The sequence below is a fragment of the Myotis davidii genome, unplaced genomic scaffold (genome assembly GCF_000327345.1).
Source record: "Myotis davidii unplaced genomic scaffold, ASM32734v1 scaffold1055, whole genome shotgun sequence".
Lineage (NCBI taxonomy): Eukaryota > Metazoa > Chordata > Mammalia > Chiroptera > Vespertilionidae > Myotis > Myotis davidii.
The window spans coordinates 37,262-56,092 of NW_006286477.1; the positions used below are offsets into that span (position 1 = coordinate 37,262).

General features: G+C 41.8%; 1 protein-coding gene across 2 annotated transcripts in view; it reads left to right on the forward strand.

Moving 5' to 3' along the window:
• SEC23IP (SEC23 interacting protein) overlaps positions 1-11,209 on the forward strand; it is a 43,403-nt gene extending 32,194 nt beyond the window's left edge. Inside the window, exons 16-19 of one of the 2 annotated variants that reach the window (XM_006757950.2) lie at positions 394-579; positions 1,258-1,420; positions 1,917-2,018; positions 8,620-11,209. In XM_006757950.2, coding sequence (XP_006758013.1) covers positions 394-579; positions 1,258-1,420; positions 1,917-1,998 — 431 coding nt within the window. In that variant the 3' untranslated portion in view covers positions 1,999-2,018; positions 8,620-11,209. Of the gene's footprint in view, positions 1-393; positions 580-1,051; positions 1,421-1,916; positions 2,019-8,619 lie in introns of those variants that run through there. The other variant, XM_015560164.1, reaches the window with a different exon arrangement.
• The last annotated feature ends 7,622 nt before the right edge of the window (positions 11,210-18,831 follow it).

Genomic DNA, 18,831 nt, shown 5'->3' on the forward strand with positions numbered 1-18,831 from the left:
CATGTTGGAGGTTTTTGGTTGAGATACTCCATCTATATGACATTTAAGAGAGAACTAGGGCCCTAGCTGGTTTGGCTCAGTGGATAGAGCGTTGGCCCGTGGACTGAAGGGTCCTGGGTTCAATTCTGGTCAAGGGCACATGCCTGGGTTGTGAGCTCAATCCCCGGTGGGGGGCCTGCAGGAGGCAGCCAATCAATGATTCTCTCTCATCATTGATGTTTCTATCTCTCTCTCCCTCTCCTTTCCTCTCTGAAATCAATAAAAATACTTTAAAAAAAAAAGAAAAGAGAGAGAGGACTAGGCAGTGAATAATGTTAACTTTAGTTTTAATTTCTGTGGTGCAGAATTTTACCCACTGACTAATAACCTGATGTGTTGTCTTCATCTCTTTAGAGTTGAAAGAAAGTCTCTCTCGCATGGGATCTGATTTGAAGCAGGGTTTTATTAGCTCTCTGAAAAGTGCTTGGCAGACATTAAATGAGTTTGCCCGTGCTCATACCTCTTCAACTCAACTGCAAGAAGAATTGGAGAAGGTAGCCAATCAAATCAAAGAAGAAGAAGAAAAGCAAGTAGTTGAAGGTAAATTTGATAATATTTAAGACCTTTCCAGTTCTTCAGAATGTTTTTTTTTTCAATGTAACCCATACATCATTTAATGATGCTTTTTCGTTCCAGTCTTCTTAGTTAAAATGTAGAGACGCCTCCTCTAAACGAAAATATTTTATGCTAAACTATATACTTGAAAATGCATGTCTTCCTTTCTAACGAGGTTTTTGCCTGATAGTTGCTGAACTTTTTACTCTGCAATGTTAAAGTTTCATTGAGATTCCAAAGGCCAGAGTGGAAGGTCAGAGTTGAGAACCAAGTTTATGTTCAGGCACTTGAAAGACTCACTCGGAGAAACGATCTTTTCTGATGCTGTTGTTTGACTGTGTTGTTATGGACTTGACTGCCATGTCAGGTCATTGTGCCGTGATGTTTTTGAATTTTTCAGATTCTAATTCTATTTCCTTTCTTTCTGCAATGCTCTCTCACCCCTTTTCTTCAAAAGTTCTGTCAGCTCGTGGGCTCTTTCTCCTCTCTCTGGTAACCAGCCCCGCTTCCCCGGGCTCTTTGGAGGAATGGGAAATGAGCCTGGTAGCTCCCCAGGTTGCTACGTGTGTCAAGCAATATTCTCACTGAGCCCAGAAAGTCAGCTAAAGTCAAAGGATAATGATTAAGTGATTGACTTTGATATTGAAATGGTTTAAATTCTAGCAGAAAAGGTTGTTGAAAGTCCAGATTTTTCCAAGGAGGAAGACTACTTAGGAAAGGTTGGAATGCTGAACGGAGGCCGTCGAATTGACTACGTTCTTCAAGAAAAGCCAATAGAGAGTTTTAATGAATATCTTTTCGCTCTTCAGAGTCATTTGTGCTATTGGTAAGTATTTTCTTCTTTGATAACATTCAGGTGGCCTTTAGGTGCTAGCACAGAAAAGCAGTTATAGTTTTAGTGAGACTCTTACTGATTTATCATTTGTTAAGGAACATTCATTTGAACATCTATCTATTCAAATATTTTCCCCCTTTAGTTTAGTTACCCACAAGATGGCAGTAGGTCATCTGCCTTTGATCAGAGGCCTTGGTGCAAGCAAGGACTGTTTTGCAGGGATGCCTCTCCCAGGATGGGAGTGGTAGGAGGGACGGAGAAGAGCCATCTCTTTCCTTATCCCCTCTCAACCAGGAGAACTGCAGTGGGTGGTTTTGCAGCTGAGTGGTCTCCATCCAGTTTCTAAGGACAGCTTTGGGAGTGCACTACTTGTTCTCATTTGCCCTTCTAGGTAGAGTTGAATAGAATAAAAGCTGCATTTCCCACCTTTACGCCTAGAGATTACTTCTAATTGTCTCATAAGAAAATGTGCGCTTATTTTTTATAGGGAATCTGAAGATACTGCCCTGTTATTACTTAAAGAAATTTATCGAACAATGAACATTAGTCCAGAACAGCCCCAGCATTGATTGGACCTCAGCTTCACTCTGTGAGTTTATCTTTATTGTGTGCATAAATTCTGAATGTTCCATTCTGAAGTGTTTTTTATGGCATTGATGTTCATCAACAATTTTCCCATTTTTGTTTTCTTTGAGTTTTTTTTATTTTTATGTAAAAGTTCAGATTAGAGACAGCAAAGGAAGGGAATTAGTGTACAGTTTACACTTCTGACTTGTAACAGTCTTCTTATTCTGCATAGAATTTGAGTTCTTTTAAGTGTCTTTTAAAAATAGATTCTCAGGAACATCAGCTAGGAATTTCTTTGGTTGTAGGTTAGCAGAACCTAAGAGGTTTACTCAAACAAATGGAGATTTAATTTTATTATGTAACAGGGAGGGTTCGTTCGCTGAGTGATGCCAACAGATGCCCAGATTGTTTGCATCTTTTCGCCTGCATGTTGGCTTCTGCTGCCTCATAGTTAGGAGGTGGCTGCTGTAGTTGCAAACATCACATCTATACTCAAGGCATGACTACGGATGAAGGGCAGTATTGGTTGTATCTGTCCCTTTTAATTAGGAAAGCAAAATCATGTCCAAAGTTTACTCATGTGTATTGACAAGCTGTGTCACATGTCCCATGTCTCCCCACAATCCCAAACTGCACGCAAGATTGTACAAGTGATGTTTGAAGCATTTCCAGTCTTATAGAGGATAGGACTAGAGAAGGGAATTAAACATGACGAGCCAACCTACTAGTCAGCCATACTATATTCCTGACTGTCCTCCTGAGACACCTGACACATACCTCTTTTTCCTTACTAGATTATGCATCACTTTAAACAATAGCTAATGTGTTTTTTACAAGTTAGAAGTTTTAAAGCCTTTGAATGAGAAAAACACAAACTGTTGAGCTCTGAATTACTGAAGTCAAAAGTAGTTCCTGGCAATTTTTGGTTTTCTAATAATAAATTATAAGTTCAGCTTCCGCCTTATTTTGGAAAGGGGTATACTTTTAGTAGAATTTACTTAGAAATGTTCCTGTGCATATCCAGTCAACAGGAACCTCGTTGAATACTAGAGGCCCGGTGCACAAATTCATGCACGGGTGGGATCCGGCCACAGGCAGTTTGTGGGCTGGCCCCACCCCTGATAGGGGTGGGAGGGGAGAATAAGCGGCGGGGGGAGTCACTGAGGGTGGTTGGCCAGCTGGCCCTGCCCCCTGGTAGAACTCCCAGTTGAACTCCACTCCAACTCCTGGTAGAGAGACAATTTGCATATTAGCTTTTTATTATATAGGATAGTGCTCTGTACCTTGAGGTTTTCCATCAGCCATATTTCTTGCACAGCTTTCCACATTAGCTTGTGTACATCTTTTTCATTCTCTTTACTAGTTACATGGTAGTCCATTGGATGGCTATATCTCATCCTATTTAGCCAGTTACCTGTTAGTAGTCATTTAAATCATTTTCAAATATATATTAGTATTAAGGAGTCTTAGTCAGTAGAATAGGAAAGAGATCTAAAAAGCCATTCTATAATCAGACTCTTGATAGTTTTAGTAGTTCTTACCATTTCTGATAGTATAATGATAAACTAATTGTAACATCAAGGTTATCACAGTCCAGATTTTCAATTATGAAATAGTCTTTCAGCCGCTCAACTAGTATTTATTTAGTACCTACTATGTGTCAGGCACCAGTTTTCATGCTGGGGATAAGTGGTAAACAAGACTGCATTTTCATCTTTAAGAAATTACAGCAGGTCTTTCATTACAACATTGATGAGATGCCGTAGGAACTTTACTCTGGTTTATATTTAACAAGCTTGTGATAAAAATAGGTTTTGTTATATGCTGCTTTGACACTTCCAAGAACCTATCCATGAAGGTTAAATGAGGACTTACTGTATCTTCCACTGGGAGGAGGTTGACAATAACCCTATATTCTAACCCATAAGTGCAGTTCAGACATTGACAGCTTCTGTGGAAAAGATAAAATAAGGAGATGTGGAGAGTGACCGGGTTACTTCTGGGGAAGGCTTTGCTGACCCGTTGACATTTGAGTTGAAAATTGAATGATGAGAAGGAGGTGGACACATGAAGGGAAGACACTTTAAGCAGAAAGAAAGGCAGCTGCAAAGGTCATGAGATGGGAACAGACATGTCACGTTTGAGGGACAGAAAGCGGCCAGACTAGCCAGAGGGTGAGAAGTTAAGGGGAGAGTGGAGGCAGGTGTGTCAGAGAAGTCGTGGGCCTAACTATGAGGGATCTGTAAGGACTTGGTTTCACTCTAAGGGTGATGAGTCATTGAGGGACATGATTTGGTTTATCCTTTAGAGAGATGCTGTGGGTACTGGTTGAAGGGTAGGCTGTTGAGCAAAGGAAGAGAGACTCTGACTAGGAGTCTAGTGGTGGGGATGGTCAAAGATGATTGACCTCCAGTCTGGTTTGGAGGTGAGTTGTTCAGGACTTACTGACGAATTCATTGTGGAGTATGAGGGAAGGAGGAGCTAAGAATGACTTTCGGGATTTTGATGTGACCAACTGGGTGATGGTGCTACTTTTCCTGGGGGAGCTTATGGAGTGAGTAGGCTTTTGGGGGGTGTGTGGGGGATGAGAAATCAGTAGTTCTGCTTTATCAAGTCAGTAGTTGGTCTGAAGCACAGAGCTAAAAAGAGTAACTTTAGAATCCTCAGAATATACTTGCATTTTAAAGCCACAGACTGGGTGAGATCACCCAGAAAGAAACGAGAAGAGTGTAGGCAGAGAAGAGAAGGGGAGCCTTTGGAGAAGGAGGAACCAGTGAAGTGACAGAAAATCCAGGGGTTTGTGATCTCGGGGACGCTGAGAGGAGATTGCTTCCAAGAGGGAGTGGTTGGTCATGTCAGATGCTGTTGAGAGGTCAAGGAAGAGGAGGGCCAGGAATTTGCCGTTGCCTTGAGGAGGGCTTGGACGTCCATCCTCGTGTCATGGCAGAAGGAGGTGGATTGTGGAGAGGTAAAAGGTCAGGGAGGACAGAGCTGTGCTGTGAAGGGTGACAGAAATAAGATGGGGAAGTTTTATGATGTTAAGGTGTGTATGTTTACCAGTGGTAGTGATTGGGTGTTGAGGATGAGGTTGATAATGCAAGGGCAAACAGGGATGGAGAAAGTACTTGAAAAGGCATGGGGGGGTGGGGCCAGGGCAACCTGCAGGGTTTAGCCTTAGAAAAGGAGCAGGGTTACATCTTTATGTGGTGACAGTGGAAGCCAGTCCATGGGCACAGATAGGGATGGGGAAGTGACATTGGTGGTGGGAAGAGGAGGCTCCCTGGTGACTTCAGCTTCCTTTTGGAAGGGTGGGAGAGGAAGGTCATCCGTCCAGGGCCTATGGGAGACCTGAGGAGAGACGAGCAGAAAGATACTCATTTCAGAGTGTGGGGAAAAGGAATTTACTAGCAAAGTGTGGTACGATTGTATTGTAGGCGTGAATTGAATGCTCATTTGATACTTTGGTCAAAAATTTGAAGTGAGTACAGTGAACACAATTGCTGACTTTTTTCTGACCACCACTTGGGTAAGCAGATGTTTGGTTTTACTAGGATTAGGGTTTTGCTGGGTAAGTAATACAGGAAGAGAAAGACAGGGAGCTGAAGGAGTTGATGGAGAATGAAAAAAAATGAGAGGCCAGTGTTAGGAAGAGGTCACAGAATCAGAGGAGAGAGCAGTACCCTATGTTCAAAGTGGGGATCACCAAGACAGGGTGGTGCATCACCAGGCCATAGGATCCAGTGTGGATGCTGTTACACTCTGCTAAGCAAAAGCTGTGTACTTAGAAGCAGTTAAAAAAGTACTAAATAATAGTACCTCATAAAGAAACCTTTGAAAATACAGAAAAAAAAATAAGCAGCAGCAGAAATCACCTATAATCCTGCCAGTTAAAAATGTTAGACGTTAATCCTCCTAAGCTTTCCTGAGTCTCATGTATTTCATATTATTTGTTATTTTGTTGCCTGTTTTTTTCCCACTTAAAAATATATTGTGTCATTTTCCCACATCAGCCTATGATGTGTATTTGCGAGTGTATTTAAAATTTTTATTGGTTTTTCTGAATGGGTTATACTTAGAGTAGGTCCAGCTTTTATTTACTTATTTTTAATTATTATTTTTTTAATCCTGACCCAAGGATATTTTTCCACTGATTTTTAGAGAGAGTGGAAGGGAAGGGAGGGAGGAGGGGGAAAGAGAAAGAGAGAGAAACATCGATGGGAGAGAGAGAGAGAGGTGGATGAATTTGTTGCCTCCTGCAGGTGCCGAGAGAGAGAGGAAAGAGAAAGAGAGAGAAACATCGATGGGAGAGAGAGAGAGAGGTGGATGAATTTGTTGCCTCCTGCAGGTGCCATGACCTGGGCCAGGGATCGAGCCTGCCCTTAACCTGGAATCGAACCTGCGATCCTTCGGTCCACGACTGATATTCTAAACACTGAAAAGAACTGGCTAGGGCAAGTTCAGCTTTTAAGTGACAGAAGTGAAGTATTTCCCTCCCTGTCTCTTCCCCAGTTCCCTTCCCAGAATCTGTGTCCTAAGTATGTGTTACATGTGATTTTTTTTTTCCTTTTTAAAAGACATATGACAGGTAAATAGATAAACTGTTATTACCTTTGTATCTTTGATATGTTTCCATATCCATCATCCACTCGCCATGCATTAATCCTGGATTTGAGGAATGCTCTATCAAGTGCCCAGTGCTGTTGTAGGCACTGGGGCTTACAGCAGTGGACCACACAGAGTCTATGCCCGCTGCGGGGATAGACAGCGAACACACAGTTGGAGTGTGTCAGATGGGCTGGACTAGAGCAGTAGGATGAAGGCAAGAGGCAGTGCCTTTGTGTTTGTGTGTAAGATGGCAAGGGAGACTCTAAATGATAAAGTGTCATTTAAGCAACTGCCAGGTGGATATCGGTGGGAATAAGGTATTTCAGGTAGAGAAGGAATATATCAGAAATTAAGAGTCACCTCATTCTTTTTCATGATAGTATAGTACTCCATCAACTTACACCATGATTTGTATAACATGTTCCTTGCTGATAGGTACTTATTATCCTAATCTTTACTAGTGTAAATAGTGCTTCAGTGGTACATGATATTTAAGAGCTGCATTGTATTCCATTTTATAGTTTTCTTTATTAAAATGCATTGTTGAGTGTTTAGGTGATTTTTCTGTTTTCACTATTATAAATAATTCTGACATGTAGTTATACATCCTTTTTGCACATTTCTGACTGTTTGCTTGGGATAAATTCCATAGAAACAGCATTGTTAGATCTAAGTATGTTGCACATTTTAAAAGGTTTTGGATCTATAATTATTGCTAAATTACATTTCAGAAAGGTTACCTCAATTTTCATATTTACCACCAATACATGTGCTGGTTTTCCTGCACCCTTGCTAACACTGGGTAGAATTGTTTTTAAAAATTTTGCCAATTTGCCCTAACCGGCTTGGCTCAGTGGATAGAGCAGTGATGGCGAACCTTTTGAGCTCGGTGTGTCAGCATTTTGAAAAACCCTAACTTAACTCTGGTGCCATGTCACATATAGAAATTTTTTTGATACTTGCAACCATAGTAAAACAAAGATTTATATTTTTGATACTTATTTTATATATTTAAATGCCATTTAACAAAGAAAAATCAACCAAAAAAAATGAGTTCACGTGTCACCTCTGACACGGCGCGTGTCATAGGTTCGCCATCACTGGGATAGAGCATCGGCCTCCAGACTGAAGGGTCCCAGGTTTGATTCCGGTCAAAGGCATGTACCTTAGTTGCAGGCACATCCCCAGTAGGGGGTGTGCAGGAGGCAGCTGATTAGTGTTTCTCACTCTCATCGATGTTTTTAACCCTCTATCCTTCTCCCCTCCTCTCTGTAAAAAATCAATAAAAAATATTTTAAAAAATTTTTCTTGCCAATTTGATAGTCAGAAATTGTTATGTTATTGCTTTACCTTACATTTTCATTACTAGTGAAATTGAAATTTTTTGTATTTATTTGGCTGCTTGTATTTATTCTTTTTTTTAAAAAAATATATTTTATTGATTTTTTACAGAGAGGAAGGGAGAGGGATAGAGAGTTAGAAACATCAATGAGAGAGGAATATCGAGCAGCTGCCTCCTGCACACTCCCCACTGGGGATATGCCTGCAACCAAGGTACATACCCTTGACCGGAATCGAACCTGGGACCCTTGAGTCCATAGGCCGCTGAGCCAAACTGGTCAGGCTGTATTTATTCTTTTGTCAATTGCCTATACTTGACCTTTACTTATTGTTCTGGAGGTGCGGGGTAGGGTATTTTTATTTTTTATTGATTAATAATTATGATATTTAATAGTAATAACCTTTTGCCATTGCACATTTGTAATTTATTTTTGCTTATACTTTGGGTATTTTGGGGGGTTGTGGGTGGGGAGCATGGTTTTAAAATACGTAGGCCAACCTTTTAAGATTCTTATTTTTTTAAAAAGTATATATATATGTATAGATATATGTGTGTGTATATATATATTTTATATGCCCAACATTTGTTTTCTAGGCTTTCTGCATCTCTTCTATTGACTTATTTATCTGTTTACCATATTTCACTGACTTCAGATTTTATATTTTTCACATTTCAGCGTCTTTAGATTTGGAATGCATCTTACAAACAGCTGTTGCCTGGAGGGAAGTTGAGTTCTTCTGGACATTGTTTGCATGTTTTGGCCGATCATTGGGGGCACTGCCACCCTGTGCCTTCTGAAGCGAATTTCTCTGAGAGTTTCTTGGGCTACGCTGCTATTGTGAATTCAGACACAGAATTTGCAGGCAGGACAGGGTGGGTGTACTACTTCAGCCACCAAGGTATCCCCTTCCTCCATCCCCATTGTCGAGGAGGAGGTGTGCAGACTTCTCTGCCATCCCTTCTGCGGGAATAGTTATTTTTTTCACCCTTCCCTGGGCTGTAGCCGTTTGGCTACTCACTTTTTGTGCAGGTCTCTGTCTCCTTTTAGGTTCGTATCCTGGGCATCTTTTATTTGCATGGTACGTAAAATAATGGTGTATTAGATTCATTGAAATATGGTGTTTTATTATAACTTTATAGTTTTTACTGTCTGGCAGTGCAAGTTATTAGTATGCCATAGTCTTGGCAATGATTCCAAATAAATTTTGAAATTATTTAAGTTCCCCATTAGTCTCTCTCCACTAAACGAACAGAACTCAAACACTATAGCCCTAGGATTTTAATATCACCTAATATGAAAAAGTAAGACCCTTTCATTTCACACTTAATTTGTTCATTGTTCATTGTTTTATTTCTTCTACTTGGTTGTAAAATTGAGGCAAGAACTTAAGTTCCTAATACTGAACTAATACTATGAAGTAATTAATTTAAAATATTAACAATTCAACGTACATGGTTCATTCAAGGAGAGATCAATTTTGCTGAATTCTTTTATGTTTACCTCATTTTTTCCTTTCTAGAATTATTCTTAAGCCCCAGATTAACCTGTCAGAAACTTCCTTTTACTCTCTATACTCAGCGTGATATGAAGGTCACCTGCTATGAACCTCACAGAATGTCCCTGGCTGACTCCTGTCCCTTCCCTCTGGTGGCCTGTCTGTCTGAGGATGTGCTCACAGGCTTGCTTTTTGCAGGCCCTCACAGTGTGTTCTTTGGGTCCCGAAAGGAACAACAGTGCATTACTATATTATTACTGTGAGCTTGTGAGATTCACCAAGGGTTCCTTTTTCTTTTAAAGACTCTTGTCTTTCCAGAAAGTCACCATATAAATTACATTGCTGAGAAAATTCTCAGAGGACATTCCCATTTATTCCTGGGATGGATTGACAAAGTGATGAGTTGACAGTTGCTCAGATACAATTCTCAGATGTAGGAATTCATTTAGAAGAAAACATACCGAACAAAAAGACAATGGAAACAGTACCACATTTGGACAGTATAGATAAAAATGTAATCATTGAAATGATGCAGTTAAAAATGCCTCAGTTCAGTTGTCAAAGTAGTGTGTGATGTCAATGAAGAAATACAGCATGCAGAAGGGTGTTTCTGTTTCTTAAAAACCTGTTGCAGTGGGCTCTTAGACTTGTGTTTTTTCAATGTAGTATGTTCTTTTATTCAAGGATGGACTGCTTGAGACTACAGTAGTATGAGTTAAAAAACCTTGTGTTCTACTTTAAATGTGAATTGTTCTGAACTGCTTTAATGCAGCGTCACTGTATTTGTTAAGAGGCACTAACCACAGCCACTTATATTCCAAGTAGAATTTGAGGTTTTGATAAAGCTGCGGAGGGATGGCTGTGGGAGGAAGGGCAGCGCCTGACTGACTGCGCGGCCATCCTCTGAGGCTCTCCCAGCCCAGCATGTCGTTTCCTGGGGGTGGGGTGGGGTGGGGTGGGGTGTGTATAGGGTGCTGTGCAGTCACCCTGTCCTGAAGCTCCAGGTAATGTGAGAACCAGACCAGAGGATTTTTGATTTTTTATTTTATTTGCTTTGTATTAATTAATTTCATTTATACCAAAGTGTTTGAAAGTATGAAATGTATTGTTTCTAGACTATATATCAACTTCATGAAAAGACTGTTCTGTAATATTTCATTTTGTTTTACTATAACTTTAGATTATCTTGACTCTTTTTCTAATACTACACGGAGATACTGATTTTTCTTCTTTTGTTATGTAGTAGAAACATTTTACACTGTTTACATCGTTCTCATGGAACATAGAATTTTTTAGAAGCAACATGTGATACACATTTTTGTGTATATATTCTAATTAGTGTGAATAAAACAGTGACATCAATGCATCTTTTTAAAGTATCAAACTTCTGTATTTCTCGTATCTTCCTTAAAAGTTTGGCATTTATTTACTTTTTGTTGTGAGTACGTGCTATATATTATTAATGCATAGCATTTGCTCCTAATAATAGAATTAGGACAGTAGAATTGTTGAGCTGCAGTGGACCCCAGAGAACGTCTATTCCAAGCACCTTGTGTATAGTTGAGGACTTGGCACTCAGTGCCGTCTGCAGACGGCGAGTACAGGCCTGGGCCGGAGCACAGCTTCCCTGGCTGCTCTGTCTTCACTTCTCCAGGCCAGTGCTGCTACTTTTAACTTGTTCTCCCTTGATTTCCCAAGGCTGATGAAATTTAGAAAAGTGAGGATTATTTATGTATATTGTAATAAATTCTAATGTGATTTTGCAATTTATAACTGGTTTTGTCTGTGTTATTCAGCCTGTGTCTTCTAAATATTGGGCAGAGGAGGAGTACTGGGCACAATTCTGAAAGAAATGTGTTCCTGCCCAGGTTCAGGAAACCCTGTGATTTAATTTTAACTCCAAGAAACGTGCTCCACCTGTGGTATTTAATATATTGTTAGTGATTTCAGAGGAAGGGTGAGGGAGAGAGAGAGAAACATCAATGCTGAGAAACTGATCAGCTTGCCTCCTGCACACCCCCTGCTGTGGATCAAGCCCCCAATCCCGATATGTGCCCTGACCTGAAATGAACTGTGACCTCCTGGTTCTTTGATGTCCAACCACTGAGCCACGCTGGCTGAATGCCTGTGCTATTCATATCACTCTTCAACCTCTTACAAAAACCGAATAAACAGTGCGTTCCCAGAGGGCAGTCTCCACTTATTAACATATGGTTCACTATTGTCATCACCATGCCTACCATGCCTATTGTCACCTAGTAACTCACTTTCCAAATATTCATTGAATAAAAGAATTTAAAAAATAAAAAACATAATTTTAACACTTGGACAAGACCTTGGAAGATGATATAGATCAGTGGTTTGCCAACTTTTAAAAGGCAGGAAAACCTTTTTTCAAATGAAAACTCATCAAATTTATCATATAAACTAGATGAGAGTATAGCTGCTGAGTAAAGCTTGACATCCTCCCCTTTTTTCCCAGGAACCAGCCCCTGATCTAGATCAGTGCCCTTCTTTTTCTCAGGAGGAAATCAAGTCTGCAGTTATTCTGATTTCATAGGAATGGTTTGGGACAAACACTAAACTTGTCAGAAAGTCATCCTAAAGCGGATGAGGATGGTGACCTGGGTCGCGTTTGTTAACATGGTGTGGAACGAGAGGAAACTGCTTTCCAAGCATGACAGACCTCTGTGTATGTCTCTTTTTCTTTCTTTTTAAAAAAACACTAAATTTTTTCCTATTACCATTTATCCCCCCCATACCCTCTGCTGCCTCCCCCACACTGTGCATTTTTTATCTTAAAACCAGAGTGTGATTACAATAAGTGGAAACTAACACATTTTATTGAGTTTTGAGGTAGGTATGTTATTGGAAAGGTTGGTCTGCATTGAGCCTTGAAAATGAGGAAGCCGAGAGTCGCTACCTCTGCTGGCAAGAAGATCACTTATTCGCAGTAGTACCTCACGGCCTCGGTTGAGTATGTACTGCCGGTCAGCCCTGTCCCAGAACCCCAGGGTGATTGGTCTTTAGATTACCACTGTTTTAGGTGTTGACAACTTGATACCTTAGTGCTATACCATAGTGTTTACCCAGCAACATTCCGGTGGTTTCCCAGGCAGATTTTGCCACCTGAGAAGAGGGTGATTGAACTGCAGGTACTGAATGTTGGTTTTCTTTCAAGTTGCAGTTCTCATTGTAACCTAGTAGCTGGCATTCGGGCTGAGTGTGAGTCGGGGCCCCAGGACAGGGTCCTCGAAGGGAGCGAAGAGGACTTGGCTCCTTTGCGAGCAGAGGTGCCGTCATGGTGATCCCACTGTTCCCGTTTCCCTGTGAAGCATTGGCGACTGTCAGCTGCTCGTCTCCTTGGTATTTCTGTACTCTCAGCAGGTCATCAGTCTTGTCCTGGCATTTCACCTCTGCAGGCTCTGCACTGCCCTGAGCCTACCAAAACCGGGTCGCATAGTCACGAGCCCTGCTGCACATCTGGTTGCGTTTGTGGCCCAGTTCTCGGCTGTGAGTCCTTGCGAAGATCCTCCACCCCGCCCCCACCCCCGCACTCCCCAAGTCTCAGGAAAGTGTTGTTTGTTGGTCAGTTTCCTGTCATGAAATTCCTCCATCTCATACAGTGCATGTGACAGTGCTGGGCGCATAGCAAGGACTCCAAACGTCAGCTGGTTACCAGCGTTGTTGCTCTTCCTTCGCCCTGAGCACTTGGTCGCTGCCACTTCCTGTCCTCCTGGCTTGGGCTTTGGCCAGGTGTTCTGTAGCTGAGACAAAAAAGAGAAGCTGAGTGTCTGCTTCAGCGGCCTAGGTGTTTGCAGGCTGTGGGGTATTTGTCCTGTGCCTGGCTTCTTCCATTTAGCACCATGCCCTCAGGGCTCATCCATAGTGTAGAATTTACCAGAACTTCCTTTCTTTTTAAAGGCGAATAACATTCCATTGTATTTATAGACCATACTTTGTTTGTGAACACTGGGGTGCTTGCCCCTTTGGCTGTTGTGAATAATGTTGCCTCGAACATGGGTGTACCCATGTCACTTGGAGTCCTTGCTTCCCATTCCTTACGGTATATATGCCCGTGGATATTTGAAAGCTGCAGAGCATTGAGGAAGACACTCCCGAGTGCCTCCCATGGTGTCAGTAGCCCTGGCTAGACTGGCCTCACTGTCGCAGCCTCTGCTTCTTAGCCTCCTGCCTCTGATTGTGTCGCTGCATGTTGAGCTTGCAAGGTCCTACCAGCCTGCTGTCGCAGCACGCGGGGCTGCAGGAGGGGGGAGACGAATGAGAGGTTTGCTGCTGCTGCTGCTGCTGCTGCTGCTGCGTTCAGGACTTCCACAAATGTACATTTGTCTATTTTATTGTGTAATTCCAACTGCCAGAATGACCCTGAACAGTGCACAGACTGCAATAAAGCATCAAGAATTGGCTCCTAGGAAAATAAAAATCAGAGGGAAGAAACAGCGGCAGGAGAAAGAAATTACTGGGAAACATTCAGAAGGAAATGCCTTGGCTGTTTTTGACGTTTCCCCCGATTGTTTAAACTCTGTGAATTCACTGCAGTGTTGCTGTTGGTGTTGGAAAACTGCTGACAGCCTGGTCTGCCAGTGGGAGGTGGTTCAATAAATCACACTCCTGGACACCCTGGGACACTGTGTAGCTGTAAAAAGGAACAGTCAACCTCTCTGCAGAGGAAGAGCTACCAGACATTTTAAGTGAAATACAAAAGGCAAATTGCTGCATATATTGGAGAGTATAATGTCCTTTGTGGGACAAGGGAGCAAACGAGAGAGTGGCGGGGGGGAGAGAGAGAGACAGAACATATAATGCACTCTCATGCTTGTGTAAATATAATGAAACTCTGGAAAGATGCATAACAAACCAGTGTCAGTGGTTATATATAAGGGTGGGAAGGAGATTGTCACAATATGACTTTATATATACTTTTTATTTTTGAGCCATGTGACTATATCACCTACTGTAATAAAGTGAAGGGGCTTATATTTTCCCACCAGCTTGACCGGCGGAGAGGCTTGACATCTAAATTAAGTTGATTTATAGGCAATAAACAATTGTACAATTTGTTGCGAGGAAAACAAATTTGTTGCAGGCTATTTAGAATTTATCTGTGGTCAAGGAAGCCTACAACTTGTTCTAATTCCAATTCTGGAGATGCCTGAGAAGAGAGGGGAGGGGATGGTGCTCAGAGCATCCCTCTGCAACTGGTCCTAAACTCTGTAGAAAGGAGAGCTTTGGGCCCGAGGTTTGGGGACTGCAGTTGGGCAGGGCAGGAAACCAAAGCCAGGATGGACCAGGACTGGGTTTTCCTTGGGGCTTTTCTCTCCCTCACGTTGCCCTGGGTGACCCAAGGTGGTTGCTGGCACTCTCCAGCAAATGGCTAGACCAGAACTGACTCCTCAGCCAACAGTCAGCAAGAAACTGACGCTTAAAAGCAACGGCTCGGTGACCTTGGATTGGATTCTCCAGTCCTGATCAAGCCTTGTGATGACTATCGCCTCAGCCTACAGCTTGACGGCAGCATCGTCAGAGACCCTGAGACAAATTCACTCAGCTCCGCTGCTCTGAACTCTGTGTGTCAGATAACACTGTTTGTTGTTTTAAGCTGCTTAGTTTGGGGTTGACTTTCTGCGCAGCAACAGATAACTAATATAAGAGGACAGTCACAAGTGGAGACTTTCATAAGTGTTAGCAATCACTGCATTTAGGTATCACACATTTTTGAGAATTCAAGTACAGATATGAGCTATTTTCTTTAAATAAGCTTTTTCTTTTTGAATCATTTTAGATTTACATACAAGTTGCAAAGGCAGTGGAGAGGGTTTCCAAGCAGCTCTCACGCAGTTTCCACCATTGTTATGTCTTTTATCAACATTGTACGTTTGTCAAAACTAAGAAACTGCCGAGGCCGGTTTGGCTCGGTGGATAGGGCGTCGGCTTGCGGACTGAAGGGTCCCGGGTTCGATTCCAGTCAAGGGCATGTACCTGGGTTCCGGGTACATCTGTGGGAGATGTGCAGGAGGCAGCTGATCGATGTTTCTCTCTCACCGATGTTTCCAACTCTCTGTCTCTTTCACTTCCTCTCTGTAAAAAATCAATAAAATAAAAAAAAACTAAGAAACTGATGTTGGTACATTGTGTTAACCAAACTCTGGTTTTTCATGATGAGCCTCTTTCTGTTCCAGCGTCCTCCCAGGGACCCACATTGCATTTAGTTATCAGATCTTCCGTGGCTCAGCCTGTCTGTCTTTCATCCCCTGGACAGCGGTGTGGGCTATGTCAAAATTACTCCTGTTTGGTGGGTTTTCTTTGACTGTGACAATGCTAGGAAACTGAACCACTAGTACCCAAGCTTTACAAGGGTTGCAACACTTACCTGTTTGATAATTGGTTTTGTGTTTATTTGTACAATTATATGGTTGTCTGCCGTCCCTACTAGCCTCCAAAGTCCGTGAAGGTAGGGACTGTGTCTGCTTTTGTGGACCTAGCATGATGTCTGCAACATAGTAGTTTCTCATCAGTACATGCTGAATACATACATTCATTCATACATACTAGTATGGGCGCACACATGTAGTTAATGATCCATAGTACTTTTATTGAATAAAGGAGCCTCAGCATTCCTCTGAGGCCTGAGAATTGTGTCTACAGTACAGTAAGTCCTACACAAATCGTGACTTTTTGCCAGACACACTGCAGTACTTTACTACACTAGCCGGGTAAATGAGCATGGGATTCAGTTACATAAAACGGGAATTGCAAAATTCCACAGGCAATGCTTTGCCTCCCTTAGTGAGGAAGTCTTGTTTGGTACCTGGGGATTGTTCCTCAAGTCCAGCCTGATACAGTTGGTAGGGGGAAGCTGCCAATGGGCACAGCGCTGCCCTCCCAGAGCAGGCACCAGGTGTGGGCCTTGCAGAGAAGCTTCACAGGCTAACAGCACGAGGGCGGAAATGTGGGTTCTCGGAAATCTGAAGCCTAAGTTCAGAAAAATGCTCTACTTGAATGCAGTTTCATTGTAAGTCAGGGCAAAGCTCTCATACATCTCTTAACATTTGATTTTAAAATAGTCACTCTTTAATAATCCACTTTGTGTTATATAAATGTTGGTATTTTATATTTATGTTTATAATACGATATTTTTTTTTCTGGATAATTATTGTTATTTTAGTTAAGATGCTAAGTGCAAATCATTTGTTTCACTTTTTATGGTGGGAAAGGTTGAAGCGGTTGTGATGGCACCATTTGGGAAGTCCCATGGTAATGGAGTTGGGGCATGAGGAAAGCTGAGCTGGTGACATCTGTGGCCGCAACAATAATGCGTTCCAGTGGCAGCTCCGCTGGCCTGTTATTACTGGCTTCATGGGGTGCTTTCTATGTAACTTAGAAATAATAATAAATTGGAGTTGAACTCTTGGCTCCTCTCCCAGATTAAGTCCCTTGACTGTTTATCTGACACAAGAGTTAGAAAGAATTCAATTGTAGACCTGTATATTTATCTAAACGCATTGACAATTTTTTTTTGTATATAGAAGAAGTAAAAATGTGTTTCAGAGTAAAATACAGAAAAAGTCATTAAAGTAACAATTCAGGATTGGGACTGTAACATATTTCGCTAGTGACTATGTAACCCAATAAATCAGGTTGGTTTGTTAATTTTCCTTATAATTTATTTTCCATATTTTTCAGCAAGCTACTAAAAATTCAGCTTTAAACATGTCTGTGTTTTACCTAAGACCTTCTATGGAAAGAATTACTTGGGCCCATATTTTAAATTATTTGCTCTCATGAAATTTTCATGACCTTACCCAGATTGCTATTCCATGAAAGAGCTCATTCATTCATTCACCCATTATTTGTAAAGGCCTTGCATTGGCTTCCCAATGATTAGCTCAGTGATATATAGTGGCATTTCATGCACATGTACTGAATAAAGAAATGTCTGCATGCACAGAACATCATTTAGAATGGATTTCCTAAAATGTCATCACTTGGGATGGCTAATTTTCTTTCACTGTATGTTCTTTAATAGTAAAAACAATAATAGGTGGTTTTTGTTAAGTATTTACTATATATCAGACACTATTTTCTGGTGAATAGTGACTGCCTCCCTTCCTACAGCCCAGTAGAAGGCAGGGACTTGCCCTCTCTTAACTGCTTCCCTCTTACTAGTTGGAAAGTAGAGAGGTGCTGAGCCAGTAATTTATTTATGTTCTGCCCCATGCTGCACCATCCTGGTTCCAACTTGTCAGATGCAAAATAAAAACTGATGAGCTAATCTGTCTCCAACTAACAATGATAAGGAAGATTAAGTGTTTGGGTGTACGCTCTGTCCCGGCATTTCTCCCCCGCAGAGTTCACCAAATAGAGACGTGGTTAAACTAGCCACCCGTTGAAACACTTCTAAAAGGGGAGTATCAGCCACTCATTTATTCATGGGGAATGCTTAGCTCATTTTTCCTCCAACACCAAGCTGAAATCTACATTAAGGAACAGGTTTATCTATTTAGAGGTGAAGGAGGAAGTGGTGGTGGGGGAGAGGAAGGAATCATGGTGCATGGAGGCGCTTTTGACAATTCAGAATGCTGGGAGGGGAGGAGGCGAGGTTAACTCCGGCTCTTCAGAGATTTAGTCCAAGTTGGAGGAGTTTATAATCTCTGCTCTTTCCTATATATTTATTAGAAAATCATGCTGAACTCACCTGGTGGGACTCTTGTCCTTAGTGCTGTCCAGAGGGAGAAAAATGAATTGGGGTTTTTGCTCAGGGAAGCTTTGGCCTTGGCAGCCTTTCACCTGGTGGCTAATTGTGAATCTCAGAAGCTGAAACTAATTAGACATCAAGAAATTTGAAATCTCAGTAAATAGGACATTCTGACTTTTGTTTCCCTCTAAAAGCCAAGTTTGCTTATGTGCACCTCTTGCTATTATGAAGGAAAGTATGATCCAAATGTCCTAACACCAGTAGGTCTCCAAGATATACCGTATTTGCCGGCGTATAAGACGATTTTTTGGCCCTGAAAAATATGCCTCCAAGTGGGGGGTCGTCTTATACGCCGGGTACACTTCAGATAGACTGCCCATAGTGCTTGCCCCGTGCCATAGTGGCCTCCCGATGCCCGCCCACTTCATTCCACATACCGTTCAGGCATCAGCAGCGCTGCTGGGTGTATGCTCGGCTGTTATGCGATTTTGCTGTTATGCGATTTTACCACACTCGCAAAATCGCACACAGCCGACCATACACCCAGTATGATAGCGCAAAATCACGAATCGCGATACCATACTGGGTGTATGGTTGGCTGTGTGCGATTTTGCGAGTGTGGTAAATTCGGGTTACCGTATATTTCTTTACATATGCATTGAATTTTAAAGAAGGC